Source organism: Dermochelys coriacea, chromosome 26 (genome assembly GCF_009764565.3).
Source record: "Dermochelys coriacea isolate rDerCor1 chromosome 26, rDerCor1.pri.v4, whole genome shotgun sequence".
NCBI classification, from domain to species: Eukaryota; Metazoa; Chordata; order Testudines; family Dermochelyidae; genus Dermochelys; species Dermochelys coriacea.
The window spans coordinates 11,748,725-11,761,039 of NC_050093.1; the positions used below are offsets into that span (position 1 = coordinate 11,748,725).

General features: G+C 45.3%; 2 protein-coding genes across 14 annotated transcripts in view; one reads left to right on the forward strand and one right to left on the reverse strand.

Annotated features, from left to right (window-relative positions):
* The window catches only part of C26H2orf42 (chromosome 26 C2orf42 homolog), a 33,104-nt gene extending 27,707 nt beyond the window's left edge, over nucleotides 1-5,397 (forward strand). For all 3 annotated transcript variants that reach the window (XM_043503149.1, XM_038384993.2, XM_038384991.2), the window contains 3 exons: nucleotides 2,534-2,634; nucleotides 3,551-3,713; nucleotides 4,720-5,397. In XM_043503149.1, the coding sequence (XP_043359084.1) occupies nucleotides 2,534-2,634; nucleotides 3,551-3,713; nucleotides 4,720-4,928 (473 nt within the window). In that variant the 3' untranslated portion in view covers nucleotides 4,929-5,397. The remainder of the gene's footprint in view (nucleotides 1-2,533; nucleotides 2,635-3,550; nucleotides 3,714-4,719) is intronic.
* Nucleotides 5,398-5,450: 53 nt separating this feature from the next.
* LOC119848779 (1,5-anhydro-D-fructose reductase-like) overlaps nucleotides 5,451-12,315 on the reverse strand; it is a 49,398-nt gene continuing 42,533 nt past the window's right edge. For 9 of the 11 annotated variants that reach the window (XM_038384998.2, XM_038384997.2, XM_043503157.1 and 6 more), the window contains one exon: nucleotides 10,153-10,518. In XM_038384998.2, coding sequence (XP_038240926.1) covers nucleotides 10,479-10,518 — 40 coding nt within the window. In that variant the 3' untranslated portion in view covers nucleotides 10,153-10,478. Of the gene's footprint in view, nucleotides 8,392-10,152; nucleotides 10,519-12,315 lie in introns of those variants that run through there. The other 2 variants (XR_006277174.1, XR_006277173.1) reach the window with 2 other exon arrangements.

The following is a 12,315-nucleotide window of genomic DNA, read 5'->3' on the forward strand; positions in this document are numbered from 1 at the left end:
GTGAGCAAAAGTCACTTGTGGCTACCTGATGTCTGTAAAATTAGTTGACTGTCCAGTTCCCAATGCATAAGTGTCCACCCACCTCACTAAAATCCATCATGCCACTGGGCACTAAGTGACATCTCTGCAGCCAGCCCCAGCAGAAAGGCTAAAGACTGAATGGGCCACAGGGACAGACGCCACCTCCCCTCCTCCTTGTTGAGGTACTCACTGCAGCTCAAGAGTGGAGGACAGTGGCTGAGCAGCGTGCGGGAAGCTTTGTGCTGTCCATGCTGTCCCTGTACTTTGAATAGAGGAGGCCAGACTGCAGGGCCAGGCAATTCCTCACATCAACTTGACGCTCACTTTAAAAATCGTGTATTTACCTTTTTTTTTTTTAAGTATCAACCTGACTTCAAACCTCCAAAGCCAGGAGGTGAAAGGTTACAAGACAAACTCGCTGTGACCCCGTAATAAAGCCAGTGGAATGGTTACAGTTACAACTTTTTCAGACATAAGGCCAGTGGTGGCTTTCCAATCCAGTCCACTTCGTCAGTGCCTATTGGTGGTCAGTCCGCAGATTGGGATGGCTCCCCAGCCACTCTGAGCTGCTACGTCAACGTGTATTTACGATTCTTAAGGCTGTGGATTATTGATGTGACAGACGGTAACAGTCTCCTCTAGCAACAGGCATTAGTGTAATTAATACTCCATATATTCCAGGGACTATTCTCTGCATTCATACCAACAATCCTCAGGCCAGTGGGAGGAATTCACTCATAATCAAAGGGCTTAAATCTCTCTTGAGGTGTTATGCTGGCCCTCTGCTGAGGGGTGAATTTCACACTATGTTCATTCATCCGCAGCAGTAACAGCTGTGTAAATATTGTTTTCTTGCTCTTTTAGTTTAAAAATGCTTAATCGGAGGCAATAGCCTGTAGTGTGTCATCTATGTGTGAATCTTCGCTCGCCTTCAGCCTTGATTAGAAGAGAATAGTAAATCCGGTGACAAGGGGAAATACTTTACGATTCACGGGGTTTTGAAAACCATTCTGGCTGACATAGCAGTGTAACTTACCTGTTCCCTGGAACTGTCTGACAAGTGACTTGCTCAAAGTCTCAATGGTGCTTCAGCCAATTTGAAGCCCTGACCTCCCTGCCTCTAAGGCCTTGTGTATGTGGGGAAAGCTTTTTCGATATAATCTAAGGTGTGAATGTATACAACCTCCCATGTGGACACTCTCTTCTGATATACGAGCAGCTTTTTCTGGTTGAGCTTGTGTGGTTTGGGAAAAGCTAAACCAAAAAAGCTCTTACGCTGGAATAAGAGTGTCCTCAGAGAGGGTACACCTGTGTAAATGGTAGGTCTTGTCTACATGGGCAAAGTTTTTAAGTCACTTTCTTCAACCTCTAGCTACCCACAATGTTTAGTGGAGGAAGTGCAGTCGAATGGCAGGGCACTGGGTCTGAAAAGCAAGCTCTAGTCACAGCTCTGCTGTATGAACGTGGGGCAGGTTGCTTGGCCTCTCCAGGGATCAGTTTATTACCTATAACTTGGGTGTGATAACACTGACCTAATTCTCAGGCGTGGTTTGAGGCTTGCTTTCATGTCTAACTACTTTGAGAGATTAAAGTGAAATAGTTCAAGGGCAAACCCCTCTTCGTAAATATTTACCACGCTGCTTGTCAGTTCTTTCCTCAACGGGAGACTAGTTTCGGGGGGCATCATATATGCCTCAAAACAATGTTGTCTTGGTTTCCTAGACACGGAGCGTATTGCATCTACATTCTCCTTCAGTATCCCTGTAGGCCAGGCTATATAGCTTGTGTTTCTGACCTCAGAGGTGCGGTTCCGTCATAGAAAACAGTAGGAGGAACAATACGTTTAGTCAAAGCAAAAAGATGGCCTAGCATGATACTGTTGCAAATATTCAAGTGCCCAGACTTGTTACAGTTCAGCAGCTCCTCCCTCATATTTTATCTTTGTGGCTTCAGGGGTATTTTTTGTTCCAAGTTTACCAACATCTTGTAAGAAATGTTTATTTGCACCTCTTTGGAAGCATAGCCTCAGGGCACCTGTTTGAGGTACAGCCAGTCAGCGTTATTATCTCTGTTTTACGGGGGGAGTGACACGAGGCCCAGGGAAGTTAATTGATTTGCTAGGGCCACGCACTGAGTTAGTAGCAGAGCCAGGGACAGAACCCAGGAGCCTTGACTAGAGCGGATGGAAAAATAAAATGTTGTGTGTGAAAATATGTTGTTGTTTTTTTAACAAACATCTGCCTGTGCCAAAATTGTGGTTAATTAAACCCAAGTTAAACCAATTTCAATTTGAAACAAATTATCATTTAAAATGGCTTTCAGTGGAAGAAATCCAGTGTCATCATCATCATCCAACTGGTTTGGTTTCAACTAAATTGCGTTTTTCGACTATGCTGGTCGTGTCCCATGCAGTAGCCTCCCTTCTCTTGTTATTAGATTAGATTGCCATCAGATATAGACCAGCGCTGGCCCTACGGTTTCAACAGCTGTAATACAGTCTTCCTGTTCACAGCTTTTGTCCGGAAAGATGCATTGCCTTTGGGTACCTTCTCCAAATATACCTGGCACATTACCAACATCCTGCAGGTCAAGCAAATATTTGACACTCCCGAGGTAAGGCGTATTTGTTCTCCTGATTCCTCTCTAAAGCGTGAGCGTGGAGCCCAGTCGGTTAGGTCAGCAGGCTGAGGAGGAAAGAGGGCAGAGCTAGACATGGCTCCTGCAAACACACGCATGAGTTCATCGAGGCTGCTCACATGGGTAAAGTTAGATCTGTGCAACCAAGTTTTATCAGCATGACTTTGTTATGTAGGAGCCTGTATGTATACTCTGCTTATACCAGCACTTATTTTTTTTGCTGGTATAGCTTGTGTCATTCAGGGACAGGAGGTGACTTAAGTATACCTGCAAAAGAATGCATCCGATGAAGTGAGCTGTAGCTCACGAAAGCTTATGCTCAAATAAATTTGTTAATCTCTAAGGTGCCACAAGTCCTCCTTTTCTTTTTGCAAAAGAACTGCATCTCCACTAGGGGGCGCTGCTGGTTTAGTTATACTGGCAAAGCCTTTATGGCGTAGACTAGCCCGTAGAGTTTGCAGAATTGGGGCCCTTGATTGCTTTGCAACGGAGTGATTCCGAGCTGGAAAGTCTGCAATTGATTCTAGCAGTGGAAAGCATTATTTGGAAGAGTTCCTTCGGTGGGAATGTTTGAGCAGGGATCAGGCAAGCATATTCCAGCCTCAGCTAGAGGGACTAACTGATCACCACAGCTGAGGTCAGGCAGAAATACTTCCTATAGCTTAGAAGCAAGGGCTTTGGTGGTGGTGGGTTCCCTCTTCTGGAGCACTGGGCAGACTAAGCTCAGATGGGCTTATCCCCCCCCCCACCCTCAGGGTCTGTAGAGGTGGTTGGCAGGCCTCAGCTCTGCCGAGAGCCTGCAGGCTAAGGGACAGTTTCAAATACAGCTTGGTGGTTGTTGACGGCCACTAAAGCTCTCTGCTGATCATCTGTGCCTGGCTTCTGTTGCAAGATGCCCTTGGAAATCACACGCAGCTTCATCCAGAACCGGGATGGGACCTACGAGCTGTTTAAGTGCCCCAAGGTTGAGGTGGAGAGCATCGCGGAGACGTACGGTCGCCTGGAGAAGCAGCCGATTATCCGGCCCTTGGAACTCAAAACCTTCCTCAAAGTTGGTAAGTTTATAACAGAGGGAAGAAGAGTGAAATCAACCCAAGCAGCTGTTATCTCGTGACCAGTTCCTACCAGTTTGAGAAAAGAGAAAACTGTCATCCAGTGGTCTGAACATGGTGGGGGACAGACAGGACAACTGGATTCATTTATGTGTGAGGAGTCCTTAGTTCTGGCCATAATGGGTCAGACCAATGGTCCATTTAGCTCAGTATCCTGTCTTCCAACAGTGGCTGGGGCCAGATGCTTCAGAGGAAGTGAACAGAATGTGGTAATTTCCCAGCTCTGCCACTGACTCTGTGGGTGAAATTCACATCCATGCAGAGGGTCAGCACCACTTATTTCCACTAGTGTACAGGCCTCATGCTGATAAATGTCACCCTGCCTGAATCTGAGCGAGTCGCCTCACCTCGCTGTGGCCCTAGACAGGACTAGTGCCGCTTTGTCCTCCTTTGTAAATGTGTTGGATGAAATCAAGTGCCAGATACTGTCAGCTCCATGACTCGTGTCATCGTCCTGTTAAAGACCTCTGAGAAAGCCCTTCCGTTGCAAAATGGGGCTGGTTTTACATCCTGGGAGTACCTAGAGGTCCCACTGCGTTTGATGCTGTATAATCATGCCCTGAGACCGGTCCCACCCAAAGTCTTACAAGCTAACAGACAAGACAATGGATGGAAGAAAGCAAGCGTTATTCTAATGAAGGGGCATGGAGTCTCAGCTGACATGATTTAATTCTGCAGCAGAAATGACAAGGAATTCTGATTTGAGCCAGTGTTTGTGGGATTTATTTTGTAAGCAATTGTCATTATGGCACAATTAATGCCACTTAGGCAGCCGGGGTATGCCCATAGATTGGGTACTTGGCCATCTAAAGGACCAGCTATGCCCACAGGTACTCATCCTTAATTTTCAGCCTAGTTTTAACCAGCCCTGTATGGTTAAACCTCCATCTAATACGTTGTTAGAGTGATACAGCTGAAACGCTACCGCCTCTTGCTTCTTTTCCCCCAGGCAACACATCACCTGATCAGAAGGAACCAACACCTTTCACTATTGAGTGGATTCCGGATATTTTACCCCAGTCCAAGATTGGTGAGCTGAGGATTAAGTTTGAATATGGCCATCACAGGAATGGACATACCACTGAATACCAGGAGCAACGCCCTTCACTAGAACAGACCCTGGAGCTAACCCCTCTAACCACCATCACCTTTCCTTGACCTAACCCATAGCCCCTCTCCAGCTAAGTTTGCACAGCCCTGCTCCCTGGTGTCTCTGCCCAGGGCACTATTAGCATTGAACTTGTACGGGGTTTCGTACTGAACTGCTCTGTAGATCTGATGTTTTCTGATTTCTAAATAGCCATGGGACCTACACTAGACGAAAGACACCTCACCTGCTCTATAAATACCATATTTTGATGCTGCTTTACATGTAGTTTTCACTCACACTGTACTGTATTCTGAACACACTTCTGCATTCCCATTCATCAGGATGCATTGAAACCTTTGGGGTGTAGTTCCTTTCTATCACTTCCCCCTTGAAAACAGACTTATTCACAGCTGGGAGAAGACAGTATATTACGAAGACAGTTAGATCCTTATATTACTACATGAACCATCATGGCATAGTCTGAGTTTATGCCATACTTTAAAATATTTTTTTTAAATAAAGCACCCTGGAAAACGGTGCTGCTTTTTGATTTCAAACTCTTTTGGCAGGAGGAAGGCACTTTGAGAAGGAGAAAAGTCCCTGTACAGGTTGCCTTTGGCCGGCCTTACAATGCTCTTAGCCCATCATATGATGAGCGGATGAACTGAGCTACAGAAGGGTTCATATGACTTGCTTTAGAGAGCAGCAGCCGCACAAAGCAATGCACTGCCCTGCTGCTGCTTTTTCTTCTCCTGCCAGTTTTAGGCCCTAATCCAAAGGCTGTTGATGGCTGAGTCTTCGCACAACCCTCAGTGGGCTTTGGAGCAGGCCCCCTGCTTCAAGCCCTGCTAATGTGTTTCCTATTCACCAGCAGCTCAGTTGTGTGCAAAACACTCAAGCGTGCCAACCAAGAGTGGCAGGATCAAAATCAAATTCAAACAGGAAGTATTCAAGGGCTGTAGGAGGTTTAGGTTCACTTCCCTCTTCTCCTAGATTTGAAACCTCATCACTTGAAGGAATGGCCTCCGTACTGGGCTATGAGGCAATCTGATGGGAGAACTGCCTTAATCCTTTCTGTTGAATTTGTTTCACTTTCACTGCATATTAACTGGGCCAATATACCCTGCTGAAGCCCCCTAGGGGGTGGGGGGTTAGGGTGCTTAGTTAACATGTAGGAGATTCTTGTTCAAATCCCCACTCTACCTCCTCAGGGGGTCTCTAGCTGATGAGGTAATAGCCCTGGACAAGGGCCATTTTACAGGGCCTCTTGTTCCTTTTAATTGAGGATTAATTGCAGCTGGATGCAAAACCCCCTGCACTCACTCTTTGTCCACAGTGATCAGGATACACAACCAGGTTGTGGCAGACCCCAGGGCACTCCCCTGCTCTTTTGAGGGGGGTTCCCACCTCCCAGGGAGAGTCACAGGTGGGCAATTCCTGTCCCAATCCCCTCCCTGTCCCAAGACAACAATGGGCTCCTGAGAAGGGGGGGGGGGTTCAGACAAGGATGGCCCACCTCAAAAGGACTGTCACCAAGGAAGCAGGAAATCCCTGCTGAACAGACAGCTGGGGGATTTGAAGCAGGATCTCCTCCAACTCAGGTAAGTATCCTAACCACTGGACTAGAGAGAGAGGGTGGGTATTGTGTTGGCCTAAATCACATTTAATTAATGTGAAACAGTTTCAACAGGTAAGCAGGAGGTCACTCCCTCAGTCTAACAGAAAGGTGAGGGCATACAAACAACGGGACAGGTTTGAACCCACCTCTTCCCCCACCCTAGACACATAGCTTAACCACTGGACTGCAGAGGGAGCTGCTGGCCCAAACTCCCATTTAATTAAAGTGGAACAGCTTCCACACGCAAGAGAGCGCAAGCCCAAAGTTCAGGGCATACCCACCACCCCTGCATTCAACACCTGCCCCAAGCCCTACTAAGCACAGGTGGAGGGCAGATTTGAAGCTGCAGCTCCCAGAATCCAAGCATGTGGCCTATAGCGGGAGTACTGGTTTTGCTGTCACCCAAACAAGAGTTAATTAATGTGGAACAGCTTCCACAGGGAAAAACAAGGGAGCTCCCTATCCCTACACATCGGACACCACACAATACTCCTAGAGCCCCTGTTCACAGTCCTTCATGAGAAGTAGAGGGCAGATTTGAACTCACCGGGCCTGTTACGTAGGTGAGCAGCCTATCACCTGCATTATACAGAGAGAGAGAGAGAGGTTTTTGACAGCCCCAATAAGATTGCATTAGTATAACAGTTTCAGCAGGGTAGAACCCCAGACTGGTACTGTAAGGTAAGTGTCCATGAGCGGGCTTGGTTCATGAAGCCCGCCAGAGCACTGTGTTTCCTTCCTCTGCTTTCTCCACATCTTCAAATGCTTCTGGCCATGTTTGCATTTTCTCCAAGCTGTCTCTTTTTCATCTTCTGGGACAACATCTTGTTCACGGAATCACCCCGTGCCATCCATTTCAAATCGATTCGTCAACACGTTCATGGATTTTAACGCCACGGTTACATGGTTCCCTCTTAGAGCATGGCTGATGACTGGAGCACCACAGAGGCTGCCTTCTACAAGGAGTCTCCAAACACACTGTCTTGCCTCACACGGCCTCGCTCACGCATGAAATTCACGGCCCAATGCTTGCCTCCCCTTTGGAGGTGGTCATTGTCCAATTCATTTGGATTCCTCCATTTCATCAACCGTGCTTTGCAGATTGCTTCATCATAGATGACACAGGTCCAGTCTTGGCCCAGAGAGTGGACCATAGCCTGAAAATATTTCATCACAGTGTACGCTGTATTAACATGAGTTGCTGTGCAGTAGCCAATGTTTATAAAATAGACAGAAAACTTCTCAAATCATAATGGCAAATATGTCGATGTAATATGTGGAGCAAAGAGGCTCCTACTGTCATGGAATTACAGACTTGTTTTAACTGAAGGCAAAAAAAGTACAGGGAAATGCATAAAAACCTGTGACATAGAGCTGAACAGGTCCCAAACTTTCCAAAACGCTACTATTTTAGGTACATAGTTGCATTATCAATTATATTTAGAAGCTTTCTGCTAATTTTGGTCAAAATTAGCCTGTGTTGCTTCCAGTTATGGCCCTTTGTGTGATTTTATGATTTTTTCCAGGTTCGATGCCCGATAACCTTTAAACATTATGTGATGGGGGAAACTGCACCACTTCCAGCATCTCCATCCACCCTAGTGATAATCACCAGCTATGCGCCTAATGTGTGACCAGAATGGCATTTTTCTAGCTAATGGGTTACCCTAACTCATTAATAAGACTCCTTTTTAAATCTGGCTGTAGGCTAAAAGGTTAATGCTGGGTGCTTGAGAAGGGGGAATTGCCGCTTTGCATTTGCCCAAACTCTGTCCTCCTTGCCATGTAAACAAGTCTAATTCCTGCATTTGTCACAAATCAGACCCCTTCAAGGCAACTCCTCTGGCTTTAGACCTTGTTCTGGACCCAGTTAAGTCCAACAAAGCTGTTTCTGGCTTCTAAAGAAGCAGGCTCTGTCTGATCTATGCAAGGAATAAGGGAAGCAGTTGCGTACTTAGCACCGGTTGCAGCTGGGTTTCCCATAGGACATTTTGCATTAGGGCACCAGGGGAAAAGCTACGCTCCTGGCCTTCAACTTAAGAGGTGGAGGAAAACTACATCCTTCAGGATCAAGTAAGTAGGACCCCTATCTTGCAAAGGGTGTCCTTGAGGAGCAGGGTTGGGCTAACTTTTCAACTTTAGACTAGACACAGAGTGAATTACCTTTACTCCACTAGAGGGCACTAACAGACAGGGATGAAGGGCAACCTGGAGAGCTGGTTTTGCACATCTGTTATAATTAAGGGAACAAATAACCTCTCAATTTAAAACAAACTGCCTGGTAAGAATAATGTGCAGTAACGTAAACTGAAGACGCTGGAGAGGTAGTTTAAATGTGAGATTTCAGCTAAAAAAAAAAAAAAAGATATCATCAAAGCCCTGTACAAAGTATTAAATATTGCTACATTTGTTATCTAAATGAATCCTTTCCTTTCCAATTCAATGTGAAAGGGCCATAATAACTAATTATATGCAAGTTATTTCAACTAGGTCCATAGGAAAGTTTCATCTGACATCTTTCCAGTTTGTTTTTATTCTAACACACACACACACACACACACACACACAGTGCGCATGCGCTTTGCACATATATTCTTGGAGTGTAAATTTACACTACATCCATTCCACACACATAATGATCATCATCTGGCAAACAAACAAAGTGAACGGCCAACACTAAGCAGGGGCTAGTGTATCTTAACACCTGAGGCATGTGAACTTGTGTATCTTAAACACCAATACACATAGATCTAATGCATAGTAAAGGGTTTAAGTCTCTCAAAGTTAATATTGGGCCTGACCATACATTCACTGAAGTCCACTGCAAAACTGTTGATACCAGTGAATTGTCAAGGTCAGCTTGCTGCACTGTGCAGTCCATCAGGACATGCTGACTTTTATACACATACATACAATGACCTAGCCTGTTTGCTGAGCACTTGAAGGGAAAGGGTGCTCCTCAAAAGGTAAGCAACATGCAGTGAAAACTGCAATGTCTTCAATAGACATTCACCGATGCATCGAGGGCTATGCCTCGCTTAAATCCCATTTCATCAGGAGTAAGGGGCCAGAACAGGCATAACCTAAGTGGGACTGAAGTGATCAGGTTGGTCTTCAGTACAGGGGTACATTCTGCCCACAGTAAATAAGTCTGTGACTCCAATTGATAGAAATATTCCAGTTGGTACGACTCTTCCCCCGCACCGTAAACTAAATGATTTATAACATGGCGGTGCAGAACATAGCTGAAGCATTTAAATTGCTGAAGATTTTGAACAGGAGACTGCAAATCCCAGGTTGCATCAAGTTAAAGGCGCTTTGGTTCAGTCTGCTGTTTAACAAAATCCCAGTTGTTCAGTGCTTGGTGAAAGTCCTCTGAAAAACCAACACATGAACTTGAACCGGAGCCCCGGGAATGCTAAATGCCATCATTGGGCAGCTGGTTTTTATTGCGTTACTGAAAGAAAATTGGGAACATTACAGAAGCCTCTAATCATAGAATCATAGAATCATAGAATATCAGGGTTGGAAGGGACCCCAGAAGGTCATCTAGTCCAACCCCCTGCTCAAAGCAGGACCAAGTCCCAGTTAAATCATCCCAGCCAGGGCTTTGTCAAGCCTGACCTTAAAAACCTCTAAGGAAGGAGATTCTACCACCTCCCTAGGTAAATCCTTTACCCCCACACCTAGAAACTGTCAAGAGAACAAATAGCTTATCAAGATCCCCCCTTACCCTTTGCGGAGCGGATATTTTAAAAATCACCCATGTAAAATTCTTCTCCATTCTCATGTAATTTTAAATGGGCAAATAAAACGTAATTAGGTGTAGCCCCGGTGTACAGGTAGGCAAGTACATTTTAGTTTACCTTGCCTAGTAAGTTTTCATAAGGATTTTGAGAGGCTGATATGGATCAATTCAAAAGTTTGCCAATACATGCAGTTGATTTACTGGGAACCGGATCTTCCATGATTGACCTGCCATGTCTCTAGGCCGCGATAGTTACTCGTCACTGAATGGGAAGTGTTTGTGTGTCTCCATCCTGGAATAAAAGACAAATACATCCTAAATAAATAATAGAATCATAGAAGATTAGGGTTGAAAGAGACCTCAGGAGGTCATCTAGTCCAGCCCCTTGCTCAAAGCAGGACTAACCCAAACTAAAATCATTCCAGCCAGGGCTTCGTCAAGCTGGGCCTTAAAAACCTCTAAAGGATGGCTGAGATTCTTGGAATCTCCATTCAGAATCTTCCATGTAGAAGCTTTTTCAAGAAGCAGAACCGTGCAATAGCCAGCCACTTCTTCTCACAAATAATGGGAAGAGCCAAAATAGGGAATTTAACTAGAATTTAAACCTTTAATTTAACATGCATTAACCCATGAGTTTAATTAAAAGAAACACAAATAAACTAAGCCCATCCGTCTCTGGATTTCCTGGTGCATTCTGTTCCGTCAGCCGCTCATCTTGCAACAGGATCTGCTAGTAATAGGTTGCGCCAGCAGAGGTGTTTAAACCCAGAAGCTCTCCAACTAAAAGGATGAGCCAATCCTACTCTTTAGCTCCTGTTGCATTCAAAGACATAAGGGCCTTGATCCTGCTCCCAATTAAGTCAACAGAAAAACTCCCATTAACTTGCCCAGTGCAATATCAACTTCTAACGACGAAAAGAGGCTCAACTTAGCAGGTCGCCAACAGAGTTTGGTTGTGAAACCCTTGCCCTTCCTGCAGCATGGGTGAGTGGACTGGGACATGGGAAATGTGGGTTTTGCTTGGATGACTCTGAAGCAAGTCACTTTGGACTAGATTCACAAAGCTTAGGGCTGAGAATTCCAGTTGTTGGCAGGGCACCATGGGGGGTGGGGGGGAAAAAGGGGGTTTAGATGTTGGATTGCTTAAGTACCTTAATGAATCTGGGCCTCTGATCTACTGCTGAAAAGTGTTATATAAGGAGCTAGATTTTATTAGATGAGAGAGGGGACCCAGTAGGGAAAAAGGTTGACAACCCATGCCTTAGCAGGTCAGCATTTTTCACCCAAAATGCGGCCTCCCAGTTAAAAATAGCTTTTTGATCAAAATGAAAATGTCATTGGATTGAAAATGTTCAGCTGTTGAAAACCAGAAGTTTTCTTTTTGGGGCCCATCCCCTCTTTTCAGTGGAAACAGGGAAGAGGAGGAAGGGGATTTTTTTTCTAATTTTCCTATAATCAAAAGACAGAAGTTCTGCAGGGTCATTTAGTTCATATTTTCAGAAAGAAAGAAACAGCTTTATCTTTTAACCAGCTCTATGGCTGATTGAAACATCTTTGTGGACCAGCCACTAGAGAGCATCAAATCCACATTCTCCTAGCTCAGGTTATGCTACTACTGACCCCGCCCTCCACCCAGATGAAATCTCTTTGGGTCCCATGCTGGCCTCTCCGATTTGCGAGCCCTACCACCAGGGAAGATTTGATTGTGTGTATTGTACAGGGGCCAAGCCTACCATCAGTGCTTAAATAAACAATAGCAATACTTCAAACGTATTACACTGGATCTTCAACGTGCTGCTCAAACCTTTGTGATTTATCCCTGGCCTCTGAATGGGTTAGCATCAGTGAGGAGACAACTCCCTTTATAATAGGTGAGACCCACACTGGTTTGGGAACAACCCCACGTGAAGCTAATGGGGAGAGTCGCTCCTGGGTTTGGTCCCTTACCTACTTCACTGTGGGTTAATTAATGTTGGGAAGGTGCTTTGAGATCCTTACATGAGTAGATGCTACTGAATATCTACCTCCTATAGAAGCCCTGTGGATGAAAAGCAAAGGATCATTATCCCCGTTTTGCCTGTAGGGAAAC